This window comes from Saccostrea cucullata, unplaced genomic scaffold, assembly GCF_032062105.1.
Source record: "Saccostrea cucullata isolate Sc308-1 unplaced genomic scaffold, CSIRO_AGI_Scuc_v1 ctg146, whole genome shotgun sequence".
NCBI lineage: Eukaryota > Metazoa > Mollusca > Bivalvia > Ostreida > Ostreidae > Saccostrea > Saccostrea cuccullata.
In genome coordinates this window covers 784,031-799,033 of record NW_026919274.1, presented here as the reverse complement: position 1 = coordinate 799,033, position 15,003 = coordinate 784,031, and the positions used below count along the sequence as shown (strand labels likewise).

Below are 15,003 nucleotides of genomic sequence, written 5' to 3'. Positions count from 1 at the left end.
ATGAAACTCATGTTGAATCATCTTCAGATAGTGTACATTCAAGTTTGTTCAAATCATGGCCCCCGGTGCAAGGGTGGAGCCACAATGGCCAATCAAAATTTTACATAGGAATATATAGGAAAAATCTTTTTCTCAAGATCCATAGGGACAGGAAAGATGAAACTCATGTTGAATCATCCTCAGAGAGTGTACATTAAAGTTTGTTCAAATCATGGCCCCCGGGGTAAGGTAGGGCCACAATGGCTGATCAAAGTTTTACATTGGAATATATAGGGAAATCTTTAAAAAGTTTCTTCTCAAGTACTGCAAAGCCATGATGAGTGATATTTTTATGGAAGCATGCTCAGATACTGTAGATTCTAGTTTGTTCAAATCATAACCCCCAAGGGATAGGGTGGGGCCACAATGGGGGATCCAAGTTTTACATTTAAATATATTTTTAAAAATATTTTCTAAAGAATAGCAAAGCCATGATTAGTGATATCTATATGGAATCATCCTCAGGTAGTGTAGAATTAAATTTGTTCAAATCATAACCTCCAAGGGTAGGGAAGGGTCTCAATGGTGGATCAAAGTTTTACATAGGAAAATAAAGGGAAAAATCTCAATAACAGAAAGGCTGTGTTAAGTCATATTGACATGTAAGCATCCTCATGTATTAAAGATTTAAACCTTCCCCCACCCCCAAGTAAACTTTCAATTCTGATCTGATTTGTGCATTTTCATAGCTCAGGTGAGCGATGTGGCCCCTGGGCCTTTTGTTTTTGTTACCTTAACCTCTGACCTTGAAAATTACCTGGTAGTTCAAAGTAACTGCATACACTTTTAACATGGTGGTGTTAGCCAGATAGGGTTAAAAGGAGGGAACACTACTGAGACAAAAATTAAAATAAGATCTATTAAGACTATGACCTCATCTAGTACTTGGATGAAGGTCACATCACTATTTATCCTTGGACACTCTGTGAACCCAATCTGACTCAGCTTGTGTTGTCTGAACCAGACTGGGTTACAGTGTGAGAAAGTAATCTCCAGGAAAGTCATTTAGTATCATTTGTATGGACATTTGATTTGATCATAACTGTAGATTCCATTGTACGAGGTATCACAGAATGACTAGAATGTGTCAAATCATAAGTACTTCAATTTATTGATGCACTGTTTATCTTGTTTTACATCTATTCCAGCAATTTTTAAAATGAAAACAAGAAATTTTATTTTGTGAGTGGTCTTTCTCCAGAATCTATGTAATAATTAATTTACTGCTAATATTTTGGGACCTATGGCAGTATATGAAACCTTCAGAGCAAGGTCTTAAGAATTTCAATGCATGTTGAATAGAAAAAAAAACACGATCAAATTATTTTTATTGCTTTCTTTGCTTTAACTTTTTAATGGTCAATACAATATATTCATACATCAAAGTCAGAATCCTCAAGATCTCCTACAGAAAACATTCCTATTTCACTTCCTGTCACAGTAACAGACTTGTAGTATTCACAGTTGCTTGACATGATTACACTTCCAGTTTCCTGCACTTTGCTGTGTAACCTTGCTGGCTCTTTGATAAGTGACTGGACAACCTGGGAACTCTCTACTGACGTTTCTTCAGTATCCTCTGAATCTTCATCACTCCCCTCGGCAAGAAACTGGTCCCACTTAGATCCTTTACTTCCTCTGTTACTGGACAGAGAAGAGCTTTTAGTCTTTGGAGTGTTCTGAGGTTTTGGTTCAGAATTTGTAGCACAAGCAGAAATTTGGTTTTGATTAATTGTTTTCAATGTCTCAAACCCTTCAAATCCTGCCACATTGTCTCTGTTGGCAATTGAGAATAAGCTTCCTTCATTACAATTGGCTGTATTCTGTAATGATGACTTTGTTCCATTTGGTCCATAATTATTTGGATCAGATGTGTAGGATTTTGGTTGGCTAAAGTTATGATTAGGCTGGGTATTACATGTACTGTAGTCTGTATCATAACCATATTGCAGATTCTCTTTTTGTCCTTTCCATGTCCTCTTACTTGAAAAATCGGCATCATCTCTTTGATAAATCTGTCTTTTGTTGTTGTAGCTACAACTAAATTTGAAGGTAAGAGAGTAAGATTTGACAATCTTTGCAATTTTATTACATAAGGGTATATTTAAAATTTATTCCCAGGAGACACTGTTAAAAAATAATACCAAAAGTTAAAATTTTACCTTTTTCCATAGTCTCTTTTTCTCTTTTTGGGGCAATAAAATTGGTTCCCATCTGTGGTATACAGCTCCTCCTCAGGTTGTGGGTATTCCGCGGTGGAGTCTTCATGAGCTTCCTCCACATACTGACTCCACTTACTGCCAGAGTTGTGTTGAGGAATGTCCTGACTCTGTGTCAATCACAATTTTAATCCATGTTCATTATTACCCCCTTTTTGATTTAAAAATAATGATTTTACTATTGGTAACTCATATCAATACATGTTTTTAGCTTCAAACTTCTTAAAATAAATACAAGATTTTTCCACTTCTTTGTAAAATATCAGCCACTTCAAATCCTTTCCATTTGAAGAGTCATATTAGTCATTTTACCGGTATTTTCTTGAATCCAAAAGACTAAACCCATCCCAAATTTAGACAGACAGGACTACAGACTAGTGCTACAAGAAAACCTGACCTCTTCACTGTCTGGACCCTTATCCCCTGAGAAACCCTGATAAGAACTGTCTACCACTGCTACATCCTGATAAGCACTGACTGCCACTGCTACATCCTGATAAGCACTGTCTACCACTGCTACTTCCTGCTGCTGTCTGAGAGTATTCAGTCTCTGTACATGCTGTCTACAGTCAGCACCACTCCCTCTGCCAAAAACCTACAATGTGACAAAATGTAGATTAAACTCAGATATCGCAAAAAAATCAGGAATGATTCCTCAGAGTGTTTGATGAGACTGTACAATTGAAAACATCTTGAAAAATGTATTTTTTCTTAGTGAATACTACTTTTGACAAAAAAAATAAGTTACACAAGGGAAATACATAAAAAATGGGTTTATAATATAGTTGCTGGGACCTGTGAAATTACATTCGCTACATTTTAGTTTATTATTTCTATTTAACACTGATTATTGAACAATCTTAATTCATAAAATTTATAAGAATGAGATCAAAGTAATCTTCACTTTAGTTTATCTGTAAAGAACTATATGCGGTATATTGCATATATTTGCCCCCACAAAAGTCAAATTTTGAAAACTTCCTGAAATGTGCTGAATTCAATAAATTGTAAGAGAAATGTAAATTATCAGAAAATATTATAGTGTCAAAGCAGTGTATTCACAATTTTTGTTTTTATGAACAAACTAGTCCGATTTCATATATTTTTCAGAAAGATGAAATACAAAATTTCAACAATTTTAGCTTTAAAATTTATAGAGCTCTCTTACTATTGACATATTTCATTGATATTATCATTCTACACATTATATCAAAATATTAATCCTGAACACACATGCGCTTACTCAAAATATTATATGTACATTTTTCTGTAAGATTCATAAAAAGCAGAAATTTACCTCATGTTTGTGACGTCATTACCTACATATGGCGTCATTACTTATGAAAATATTCGGTGCTTTGAAGTCAGCATATACTCCCCTGTTTAAGAACTTAATTAAATATATCTCCATCAAAGTTTGATTTGGGAGGCAAATATTGGTTATTACCGAATAAAGTTCTTTGCAATATCTGTGCTTGTACTAAATGAATGTAGCATTAACCTTAATGGTTATGACTTTTACAGTATGTTGTGTGATCCAGTGATTTCAATAGAACACTTGATTTTCTATAAGGTTATATCTACAGATGATATACTAAATATCCATACTCTCCAGATAGACTCTCTTACTTTCTTGATGGATTGCTTCTCTCCACAAAGTTTACAGTTCCACTTGTTACTGGACTTTTTCACTTGATGTACTTGAAATGTGGAACAACTGTAGCACTGTAGGACGTGGAATTCTTGAGGCATCTTTCAGGATAATTGGTACATGTCAACCCTAAAAAAAATAATCAATTTTAAATATTTTAAATTTATTATGATTGAGAAGTTATGTCCAAGGTTCAAGTTTTCTTTAAAACAAAAGTGGGTCAAACTCAAAGGTCAAGGTCAATACCAAAGGTTACCTAGATCAAAAATATTAAAATCCATGGAAAGGTTAATACATGTACTATGAATAATGAGAAATATTGATATATTGGCAAAATGCTAAGACTAAGGAATTTTATCATTGAATATAAAAATAAATGTAAGAAAGGTTTGTTATTAAGCCAAAAAGTATGACAGGAGCTGTTTTATGGATATATTTTAGATCAGAACTTTGATAAAAGCAACAAGATTTTTTCCCTTTTGGTTACTTTTCATAGTTATGTACATTCTACCTGCAAATTAATGTTAATAATAATAAGAAAATGCCATGTTATTTTCATTACATGATACATTTTGAAATATCGCAATATATTGCAGTACGAAATCTCTGGCCAATACCCAGCCTATCAATCTTTTTTGACCTTTAAAAACTAGGTCTCTGAATGCATTTTATTTATTTCTTAGTAGTTCATTTAAATATTTCCTAGATCTATGTCTGTTTTTTTCAAGGGGTAAAACTTAATGGAATATTGGAAAAAGAAACCCGTCCCCTCTCTGATGTCACTACAATCTCTCAATTGTTTGGACATTTCAAATAAAATTAACGATAAAATTTCAAAGAACTTGCAGAATGGAGTACAAATTGCAGATTTTACGGTACAATTGTGTCATATTACATGAGTGAATTAACGTGATTTTTGCATTTGCTTACAAGGTCATTGTATATACAATGTAGTATCAACTATAAAACTTGCAAAATTTATTTCAAATGGGACTATTGATATCCTTGTCTCATCAACATGTTTGTCAATAGCTTGCCTACCTTCAGATATAGCATTTTGTTCTTGCATATTGAATCAACTGAGAGACATACAATTCACATGCAGATGATATGCATCTATTATCAAATGTTTTCGGCTATTTTATAATCACCACCATTTTAACTTTGTTATCTAGTTATACTTGTTAGAATAATCTAACTGTGTCTTGAGACAACCCGGTCCGTTAGACAATAACATTTTAACAATAGAACATTCTATCTAAGTTATATCATGAGGAAATCTCTTGTCAATTAGTTGAATTTGTACTCTGGAGACTTAAATTTAAGTATACTCTTGCATCAAACAAATTTGGTCTACTTCCATGTTTACTAAACAGCTAAATTTTTTATTCGTCACTCGTGTTAATCAATGCATTAGATCACAGTGTTACATCAATGTCACCAGAGACAAATGTTCCTTGTTACACTTGCATGAATAGCACCATGATAGCATTGATAGGTATGGCACACAAAATTCACAAAAATAAGCTAAACATAGTTTCACAGTTGATAAACTAGGTTTATCGACTGTAAACTATAGTTTACAAACCGTGAACTATAGTTAACAATTTGTTAACTATAGTTTTCATCTGTAAAACTATATTTAACGGTTGTTAACTATAGTTTACGAATGCTAGTCTAAGTTTACATGTCTGTAATAAAACGTTAACAATAGATTTTGTTGATAAACATAGACGCTCGTAACTGCGAAACTATAATTTACAATGCCTGGGCGAAGAGAAAATTCGGACTACTGCACATTCATTCTTGAAATTTTTTTGCCGCGTTAACTATAGTTAAAAGTGCATCACTTAGCAAAGTTGCGTTCTTTATCAGATACAGCAAATGTTTTGCAACAAAAAGTTTGCTTTGATTAAATGGATACATATTGAAGATTAATTGTAAACGTAACTTTTTTCATTAACTTTCAGCACTGTTCAGTTTTTTCTTGGCATTTGTAACTTACAAATGTTACGTCATGTGACGTCCAATGGAAACGTTGGTAATACCAAATGTCACGATGCGGTTTGTCTTCTAAGTTGACACATAAATTAAAACAATAGAAGAGTTTGCGCTCGCTCTAACGGTCGCACCGTCAACATATTAAAACGTTAACAATAGATTTTGTTGATAAACATAGATTCACGTCTATAAACACACTTTAAAATTGTGAATTTAACTGTTTGATATGATTTTTATGTGATTTTGTTTCACAAATCGTGAAATTATATTTATCAGATCGTTAACTATAGTTAAAAGCTGTGAACCACAAAAATTACAAATTGTGCAAAAAACTGTACCAGTGGCATGCCAATGGTAATCTATGTTTTGCAATCGCAAATGATTGTTTTCAACATGTTCAATGTTAAGTATAGTTTACGGTTCTGAAACATATAGATTATCACGTTAACTATAGTTTACAGATTATTAAAAATAAGAGATTAATGTTGTTAACTATAGTTTAAAGTCCGTAAATTATAGTTTACAACCGATGAACCTAGTTTATTGACTTTGAAACTATATATGTTAAGCTCTTTTTTGTGAATTTGGCGTGCCATAGATAGGCCTACTGTACCTCATAACTGCTTAAGTTTAATTTTGTGTATACCATACCTACATATCTAACATTAAATAAAGAAAATTATACATAGTAATTATTTCAATAACACATAGACATATCAAAAAAAATTCTTATTACCCAGAATTCATTAATAATACCTATATTACATAAATTTTATCATGATAAATATTTTATTATTTATCTGAAATTGAAAATCCCTCCATCTTTTCTTTTATCAGCTATGTCGTTCTAAAAATGAGTCGTCGTTTAATTAAAATTATTTACGTATTTAGCATGTTTTATTTATTTGATTATATACATAGATTATTTAAGTATATGTTTATATTACTATACTTCTACCAGAATAATGGGATAAAGTAATGAGAATATTTGAATATTAAGTGAAGGTAAGAATTACTATTGAACGAGTTAATTTGTATCGACTACCCCTCCATTACTTTCCATTTCAGCTGAAATTGGAATTTTCATTATTTGAAAATATTGCGAATCATCATTTGGTAAATCACTTAGTCACCGTATTTATATGAACATTAGGCATGCCAAGGGAAAAGTCATATTCGCCGAGAAGAGGCTATAGAAGGTAAAATATGTTCATGCTCAATAATATCGAATTTCCTCAGTTCAAGTTCCACAGAGGGAGAAACTTGTAATAATAAGGTGGTAATAAAATGTAAAAGTCTTCAATTTGCATTTTAGAAGATAAATATAGCATGTGTGTTTGATATTTTAAAATTTATTTAAAAGTTTATTAAAGTGTTCTACTTTCATTTCAATAATGCACATCCTGATAAGAGTAACAGGTCCAGGAAAATCACTAGATCCACCTATATAGCTAAATATAGCTATCTAGGTATTTAAACCTATCAATAGCTTAATCTACCTATATCTGAAGCTGACATGCACTAAATGTCATAGAATTCAGAGTTAGGAATTGTCGCATACTGAGTACTAGTCAGTTGTTTACATCTGTTAAGTCTAATATGACATTGTATCTGACATTGTATCCTCTTTGCAGGACACCGGAGAAACGCTATGACAGAAGGAAAAGGTCAAGATCACCTAGAGGATCAAGATCTCCAAGAAGGTCAAGGTCATTCTCCCCAAAGTACAGAGGGAAAAAACAATTTTCTCCAAAACACAGATCCTCAGGATTTAGCAGAGGTAGAGGAGGAGGACACAATGTGCCTTATGGAAGGTGATGCTTACAATATATTTTTGTTCAACAAATGGGATTTTCAATGAACTGTAGAATTCCTTTTTCTATGTTAAAATTATGATTTTGACACTTTTTGATTATTAGAACTTGTTGAAATTATTCAAGTTGTTATATTTATTTTATGATAATATCATGTTTTAATTTTTTTTTAACAACAGAAAACCTACATATGAAAAACGTGACAGGTCTCCATTTGAAAAACGTGACAGGTCTCCATACAGAAAAGATTCAGGCCATCGTTATTCTAGATCTCGTTCACCATCGCCAAAGAAAAGGTCTCGTTCCCGGTCACCAAGGAGAAAGTCCCCCGAAGTATCAGGGAGGGGATTGCGACCCCTAAGTTTGTAAGTAAAGTGGCATGGTTGTTTTATTATTATTTGATAAAATGATACTGCAGTGAAATGGAGAAGTCTTTAATGTAAATTCATATTTTTAGAATGATTTAGACTCTTAGTACACATGTAATATTTTGTTTGAGAAAATAAAATGTAAATAATGTAAGAAAAATTTGTATTGTAGCAATTTCTTATTGGTTGATTTTCAAGTATTTAAAAAGAAATTACAACATTTAAACTATATATAGTCAGGTTGAGGTTTCTGCATCAAGTTTTACAAATATTCTCTTACAATTAATAACATGTATTGTTGTCTTTGTGCAGGGATGAAAAGAGAAGAGATTCCTTTAAGGTAGGACTATCATCACTGGGACGCCCTGAGACGTCAACCTTTCCTGTTTCCCTTGAGGACCCCTTCAGTAAACCTTCATCCTCCCTGGGTGTTGGAGGATTCAAATCCTATCGGGATCTGTCACCTGACAACACTCATTCAGCACTGCCCCCTGGTGTCATAGGAACAGTGACGGTGGCTCCCCCTAGTTCCAGGAGGCCACTTTTATCTGAGAGATTCGAAACTATTGACTCGGACTTTGTAGGGCCAGTCAGAATTGATGAAAACATCACCATTGGGATCCATCGCACTGGCCCTAATCTACGCAACACTCCAAATAAGCCTGTTGTTAGAAATATTGACATGTATAGTTTTGTTATGTTGCGTAGAAGAGATGAAGGAAAGAAACCTATTTTTGATCGTGAGGAAATTAAGATTTTTGGCCTAGATAATATTTTAGATGAGCAAATTTATGATGAGAAGAGAACTATAAGTGTCGTTCCATCAGATGATCACAAGAAATCCAACCGTTCTGGTAGCAGGTACTCACCTGACAGGTATAAGTTGAAATTTCACCTTTATTGATACTCATTTAATCAAATTAGAAATTCACCTTCTGGCAAATTAAAATTTTTTTATACAAAAAATGTATTTTGAAATAAAACAAAGTAATTATTACAACAGAGAGGACACGAGGACAGTGCGATCTGCAGACCGACCTAGAGAGCCCAAAGTCAGGTAAATAAGTGTACTGAATGTAGTGTGGGAATTCAGGTTAGCAACTGGATATGTAGATGCATGGGCTAACATGGAAAACATGCATAATTGTTTGACTTTGTTTTTTTATGAACTCATGATCAATTCCTTGTCCATACACAGATTAAATCCTAAGCCTGATCCCAGGTATGAGAAAATTTTCCAGGAATCGGAAGGGTACGACAGTAAAAGCATTAACCCGAATGATTTACGTCATAATTTGATGAAACGGAAACATGATGATGATGACTCTTTTGATGCAAGGTAGATCACAGTCTTGTGAATGTTTGAGACTACTTTAGAAAAAGACAATTATGAAGGAATTGATGACTCTCATATTATCCAGTATATTCAGATTTGACTGTTGCACATTAATTATAGTTGAAGAATTTTAGTAATCATATAAATTGAATCACAATTGTAAAAAAAGAAAATAAACATAAGATCAGTTGTGAGCTTTGTAACCATGCAGTCTTTGTTTCTGATTGTGTCATTTTTTGATTGCAGGAGGAAGTTAGAAGACAGAAGGAAAGGCTCAGGACGGGAGCACTCAGACAGAGATAGAAAGAGATCACTGGGTAATATATATGCTCGTAAAAAAGGAAGTTATGCATAAATATTAACACTAAATTCCATTTTTTAATACTTATTGGATGATTCAGTAATTGTCCATAAAAGGAAAAGGCAAAGGATGATTGTTAAAAGGGGTTATTCTCTTTTCATAATCACAATTGGTGAATATCATGAGATATTGTACAGATATTGTTTTAGCAGTACACTGTTATTGCAGATGAAAGGTTAGGAAAGAAGTCTGATTCTGAGGAACTGCCAGATTTTAAAAACAGACCTGGTTAGTCAAATATTCAGAATTATTTTTGGAAGGCTTATTATGTCTTCCTCAATTGGGTGATGAGATGCTGATTTCTTCAAGTTTGGGGGTCTACTTATATTTGTGTTTTTGTCAAAACTTATCTCCATCCTGGATATTATTTCAGGGAAATACAAATTTGAAGCATGGAAGGAAAATCCAGAAATGATACCCAAGAATCCAATGTATTTTGAGGTAAGTAAGGTTTTGGACAGCATTGCCCGACGCCAGGACTTTAAGGGCCAGAATGAAAAGTATAACATCTATGATTTAGGAAACATTAATTGAATGAATAGATTTGAAATGTTATGAATACACAGTAACTGCTTTACATTGTAATTTTTCCCCCTGGATCTTACAAAATTCTTGTATTGTTTATTGCAAGTTTGATAAGACTGAAAATCTGAATCTCACAAACTAACTCTGATTTTTTAATTCAGCATGATAACAGAGAAGGTGATTCCAGTTCAAGAGGAAGATTTAATAATTCTCGGGGATTCCGCGGACGATTTCGGAGGCCGTTCAGAGGAGGGTACAGAGGGCGAGGATTTAGGGGCAGATTCAGGGGGCGGGGCTACAGTAACTACAACAGTAACTACAGGCCCACTTCTAATTACTACTCCTCTGATAAGGATGGGGATGATGACTATGTCAAAAAATATGATTCCTATTATAAATCAGGTACAAGTCTTGGTGATTTTACTCTCTTAATTTCTGAGGGAATCTTCCAATTTTCTGAATTTATGTAATAGTTAGATATTATCTGAGATTTAGAAATAATATAAAACTGCAAAAAAAAAATTTAATTTAGTTCATAAACTATGTTTCCTATTATTTCTCTGTCTTTCAAATCAATATATTTCTGAAAGTTTAAAAATCAAATGTTGAATATTGTTTTTCAGTTATGTCAAAACATTCATAAAGTTTAAAATAATGGAATATTTTCATTTACACAATGATGTATTATTTTTTGATTCAGAATGTTATGTATTCATTGTAGTATACTTCACTGGATAATTTATTAGGACTGTATTGGAAGAATATACGTACAGCAAAACTCGTTTAGCACGAACACGGATATAGCGAATTTACGGATATAGCGAAGTCATCTTGGATCCCCAGCTATATAAATTTAATGAATTTCTTATACGGGTATAACGAATTACGGATATAGCGAAGTAATTTCATAGGTCCCTGTGACTTCGTTATAACCGAGTTTTACTGTACATTGTACTTTTGTATGGTCCCTTTGATTTTTTCTTGCAGATAAACGTTCACATGACTATCCTGAAGAGGGAGATGACAATTACAACAAAAAATATGGATTTCATTATAAGTCAGGTAAAATAAAGATACCGTGTTTTATATGATTCTACTCTCTTTTACTTGTATTAGTTTTTCTCTTTAAATTTTCAGATTTCATATTGTATACATGTAATCTAGATCGGCATTTAATGTAACAAATTATCATTGATATAGACAAAAGACATTGCGCTCTGTCTAATGATAACAATTTTTTCTTATTCACTCTAATCCTTTTTATAAAATTTATAGACAAACGTTCACGAGATTTGGACACCTGGAAACACGACTTGTATGATACCATAGAGAAGGAAGACAAAGAGGAGATGAAAGCAGAGGACAAGTCACATGATGATAACAAGCCCACCAGTACTACCACATAGACACAACAATACCATAGCAAAAAGTACAAAGTTACCACACAAGTACCACTACCACATACAAGCAATCAGTACCTTTACAAATGTACCACACCAGTACCATTAACACATAAACACAACAATACCATAACAAGCAATCAGTACCAATTTACCACACAAGTACCACTACCACACAAGAACAACAACAATAACACATGAGCAGTCAGTACCATTTTACCATTTAAGTACCACTATCACATAAATAATCATTCCCATTGCACCATGCGAGTACCACTACAGCTGTATCACAAAGAAATCATTTACCAGATTAACAATTTTTAAACCTCATACCCTGTACCCATTACACAGTACTTCTTTAAGCAAAAAGTTTCTATCGGTATCATATTCAACAAATCATTTACCAAAGAACAAGAATAATTACACTGAAACTTCTGATTGAGTCTCTCTAAATTCCATAATGTGTTCTCAACATTTCCATCATTGACAGTGTGACAGGGGATGATCAAAGTACTTCTGAATCAGTGATTGGATCCCTTCAACATGTTGTAGCTGTTTGTTTCAGTCGACATAGTTTGTTTGTCAGGCAGTTGTAAATGAAAAACAGCTACAAGTTTGCAACACATTGTTCCCACAATGTTTGTGTATAATGATGTAAATATATATTTTTTAAATGTATGTATGAATTTGATTGGACTTGACAGCTGTGTTACAAGAGACCAGCAAGTTTTATCCAGCTTATGATTTTACAGATGTGTGCCAGAATCAAACATGTTCAAGGAAGTAGATTTCCAATGTTTAATGTAATTTGTAACTTGACAATGGAAACCTGTACAATATATACATAGTCATGTGAGATATCAATGAATAAAGCTAAAATTCAAGGCGTTTTGCTTCATTGTATTATATCTGTGAATACTGTCAAGTGCTATAATATATATATAATTGTTTTTAAGTTTGCTTGTGACAGCTTGAGTGGTGGCAGTACAAATGTACATGTATTAGTAATGTAACTTAGTCATACTTTGAGAGGCTAGGGTGCAGTTTTGATGAATACATTTTAAAGGTATTGCAACAACTGTTTAAAAGTTATAGCCAAAGTTAAAGTTTGGTTTACATATGTGAAATATGAAAATCCTGCCCCAGCCCATTTATTCAAAGGCTGAGCACAAGCAGACAGACGAATGTACAAACAGGAACTACATATGTACCCATGAATCTCTGATTACGGGGCATAATCATATATTTTATCTTGCAAAGTTTGTTCTGATCAGAATTATAGTTTTTTGGAACCCGGACTCTCAAATGACAACAAAAGTTTTTGATTATTATTAAAATATTGACAGCTTTCTTTTGAAGGTTTCAATCTTTAATAGAATATCTGTCATATTTTGTAAAAGAATATGTATATTTAATTTATGGAATGAAAAATCCTTTGAAATCCCGTGTAATTCAGATAATCATTGTACTGGTAGTTCATTAATACTGAGTTTATTCTAGAATTGAATGAGTTTTCTTTATGGGGAAAGGGGGGTGAAAACATCGTAAGTTACAATATGCTGACATACTGAATATCAAGTCCGCACATTCTTCTGCTATGTGATATTTTGATACTGATTAGTTTCCCTTTTTCTTATAGAATGGCAAATAAAACTGAGTTGTGTTTCACACAGGTGCTTGTGGACAGCCCCCCCCCCCCCCCTTCCCCGAGAGTATACATCCCGGGTCTAAGGACATTTTTATTCATCTTTCTCATAAATTTATCTTCTGGAACACATTTACAATGTACTGTATTTGAAAAAAATCCAAATCAAAAATAACGAAAAATTGACTCTCTATCCAAAAATATCGTGCCCGAGGTATTATCTAATTTACATTACTGCATTTCTTTTAAAGAAAAAGGGAGCAGTTTTGATTTTTTCCATAGTATAAATTCTCTCCCTCGAATACGTTTTGTTGTACTGAACATTTTCTAGTTTTCCTGTATTTTACGTTAGGGCAAACTTATTGAAAGTTTTCAACATCATACATGTATCAGTTATGTAAATACTTAATATAGGCAATAAAAATTGGGGCTTGCATTTTTTTTTATTTAGCTCCCCCCTTCCACCTTCAATAACCCTAGCTGCAGATCTGTAGCGTTATGGTTTTATGTACTGTATTTGTCTTTGTCCATAACGCTACAGATCCCGTAATACAAAAAAGGTGCAATTTACGGTGCAATATTTTTTGCGCACTTTTAAGATTTTCTCCACCATCGGTCAATTAACTACCTTTCACTCCCTTATTCTACGCACATTCTTTAGCCAATATGTATATTTTATCCACCTCCTAACCTTTTTTAGTTGTCTCTACAGGCAATAAACTCGTTTAAAGTGAATTTACAGCAATCTAACAAATAATTTTATTATTTTAATCAAGCGAATTTATCACTTGTAGAGACGATTATAAAGAGCCGGGAGATGGATAAAATATACAGATTAGTTAAATAATGTGCCTAGAATTAGGTAGTGAAAGGTAGTTAATTGACCGATGCTGGAAAGTGGAGGAATTCTCCCCAAAAGTGCGCAAAAAATGTTGCGCCGTAAATTGCACCTTTTTTGCATTACGGGATCTGTAGCGTTATGGCAAAGACAAATATGTAAAGCCATAATGCTACAGATGTTATGGCAAAAGACAAATATATAAAACCATAACGCTACAGATCTGCAGCTAATTACCAGCATCCCTTTCATTTTGCCATCGACGCCTACATATGAAAGATAAAGAGTTGGACTGAAAGACCTACTCGTCGTTCTCGATGAGGGTAGATAGATCAATTCATTAGATTTTCGGAAGATTTAAAACAAATAATTTTAAAATGCTCTCAAAATTTAATTCCATATTTTTTAAACACATTTTTTTTCATCCATCGTAATTCTAATATTGATATACACTCTTATTAATTTACTTTGAATGTTTTCGTTGAAAGTGCGTTGTGTTTGTCTCAATTTTAACGCACTTTGATTTTTTTTTTCAAATTGCGTAATTTTTCAAAGTGCGTTGCCCATCCTTGACTTCGTAGGGCGAGACCACAGGCACCTGACGTTACTTATTTTTCTTTTAATAAAAAAAATATACACATACCGAATAATAAATTTATTATTCGGTATGTGTATATTTTTTTTATTAAAAGAAAAATAAGTAACGTCAGGTGCCTGTGGGCGAGACATGTTTTTCGGCGAACCATTTCAACCTTTTCATGAAATTGTAACTAATCAGGATAGTTCACTTTGGTGATAAACGGAAA

General features: G+C 33.1%; 2 protein-coding genes across 2 annotated transcripts; one reads left to right on the top strand and one right to left on the bottom strand.

Moving 5' to 3' along the window:
- Positions 1 to 1,377: 1,377 nt before the first annotated feature.
- On the bottom strand, positions 1,378 to 4,147 carry LOC134283492 (MRN complex-interacting protein-like). Its single transcript, XM_062765947.1, has 4 exons — positions 3,888 to 4,147; positions 2,656 to 2,853; positions 2,202 to 2,377; positions 1,378 to 2,079 (listed from the first exon to the last, which is right to left on the bottom strand). Exons 1-4 carry the CDS (start codon positions 4,008 to 4,010, stop codon positions 1,413 to 1,415), a joined length of 1,164 nt encoding a protein of 387 aa, XP_062621931.1. The 5' UTR covers positions 4,011 to 4,147; the 3' UTR covers positions 1,378 to 1,412.
- Positions 4,148 to 6,921: 2,774 nt separating this feature from the next.
- Positions 6,922 to 11,773, top strand: LOC134228367 (zinc finger CCCH domain-containing protein 13-like). The gene is made up of 12 exons (XM_062710029.1): positions 6,922 to 7,109; positions 7,545 to 7,724; positions 7,904 to 8,089; positions 8,405 to 8,968; positions 9,096 to 9,149; positions 9,291 to 9,431; positions 9,675 to 9,745; positions 9,958 to 10,017; positions 10,163 to 10,230; positions 10,476 to 10,716; positions 11,302 to 11,376; positions 11,590 to 11,773. Exons 1-12 carry the CDS (start codon positions 7,066 to 7,068, stop codon positions 11,718 to 11,720), a joined length of 1,815 nt encoding a protein of 604 aa, XP_062566013.1. The 5' UTR covers positions 6,922 to 7,065; the 3' UTR covers positions 11,721 to 11,773.
- The last annotated feature ends 3,230 nt before the right edge of the window (positions 11,774 to 15,003 follow it).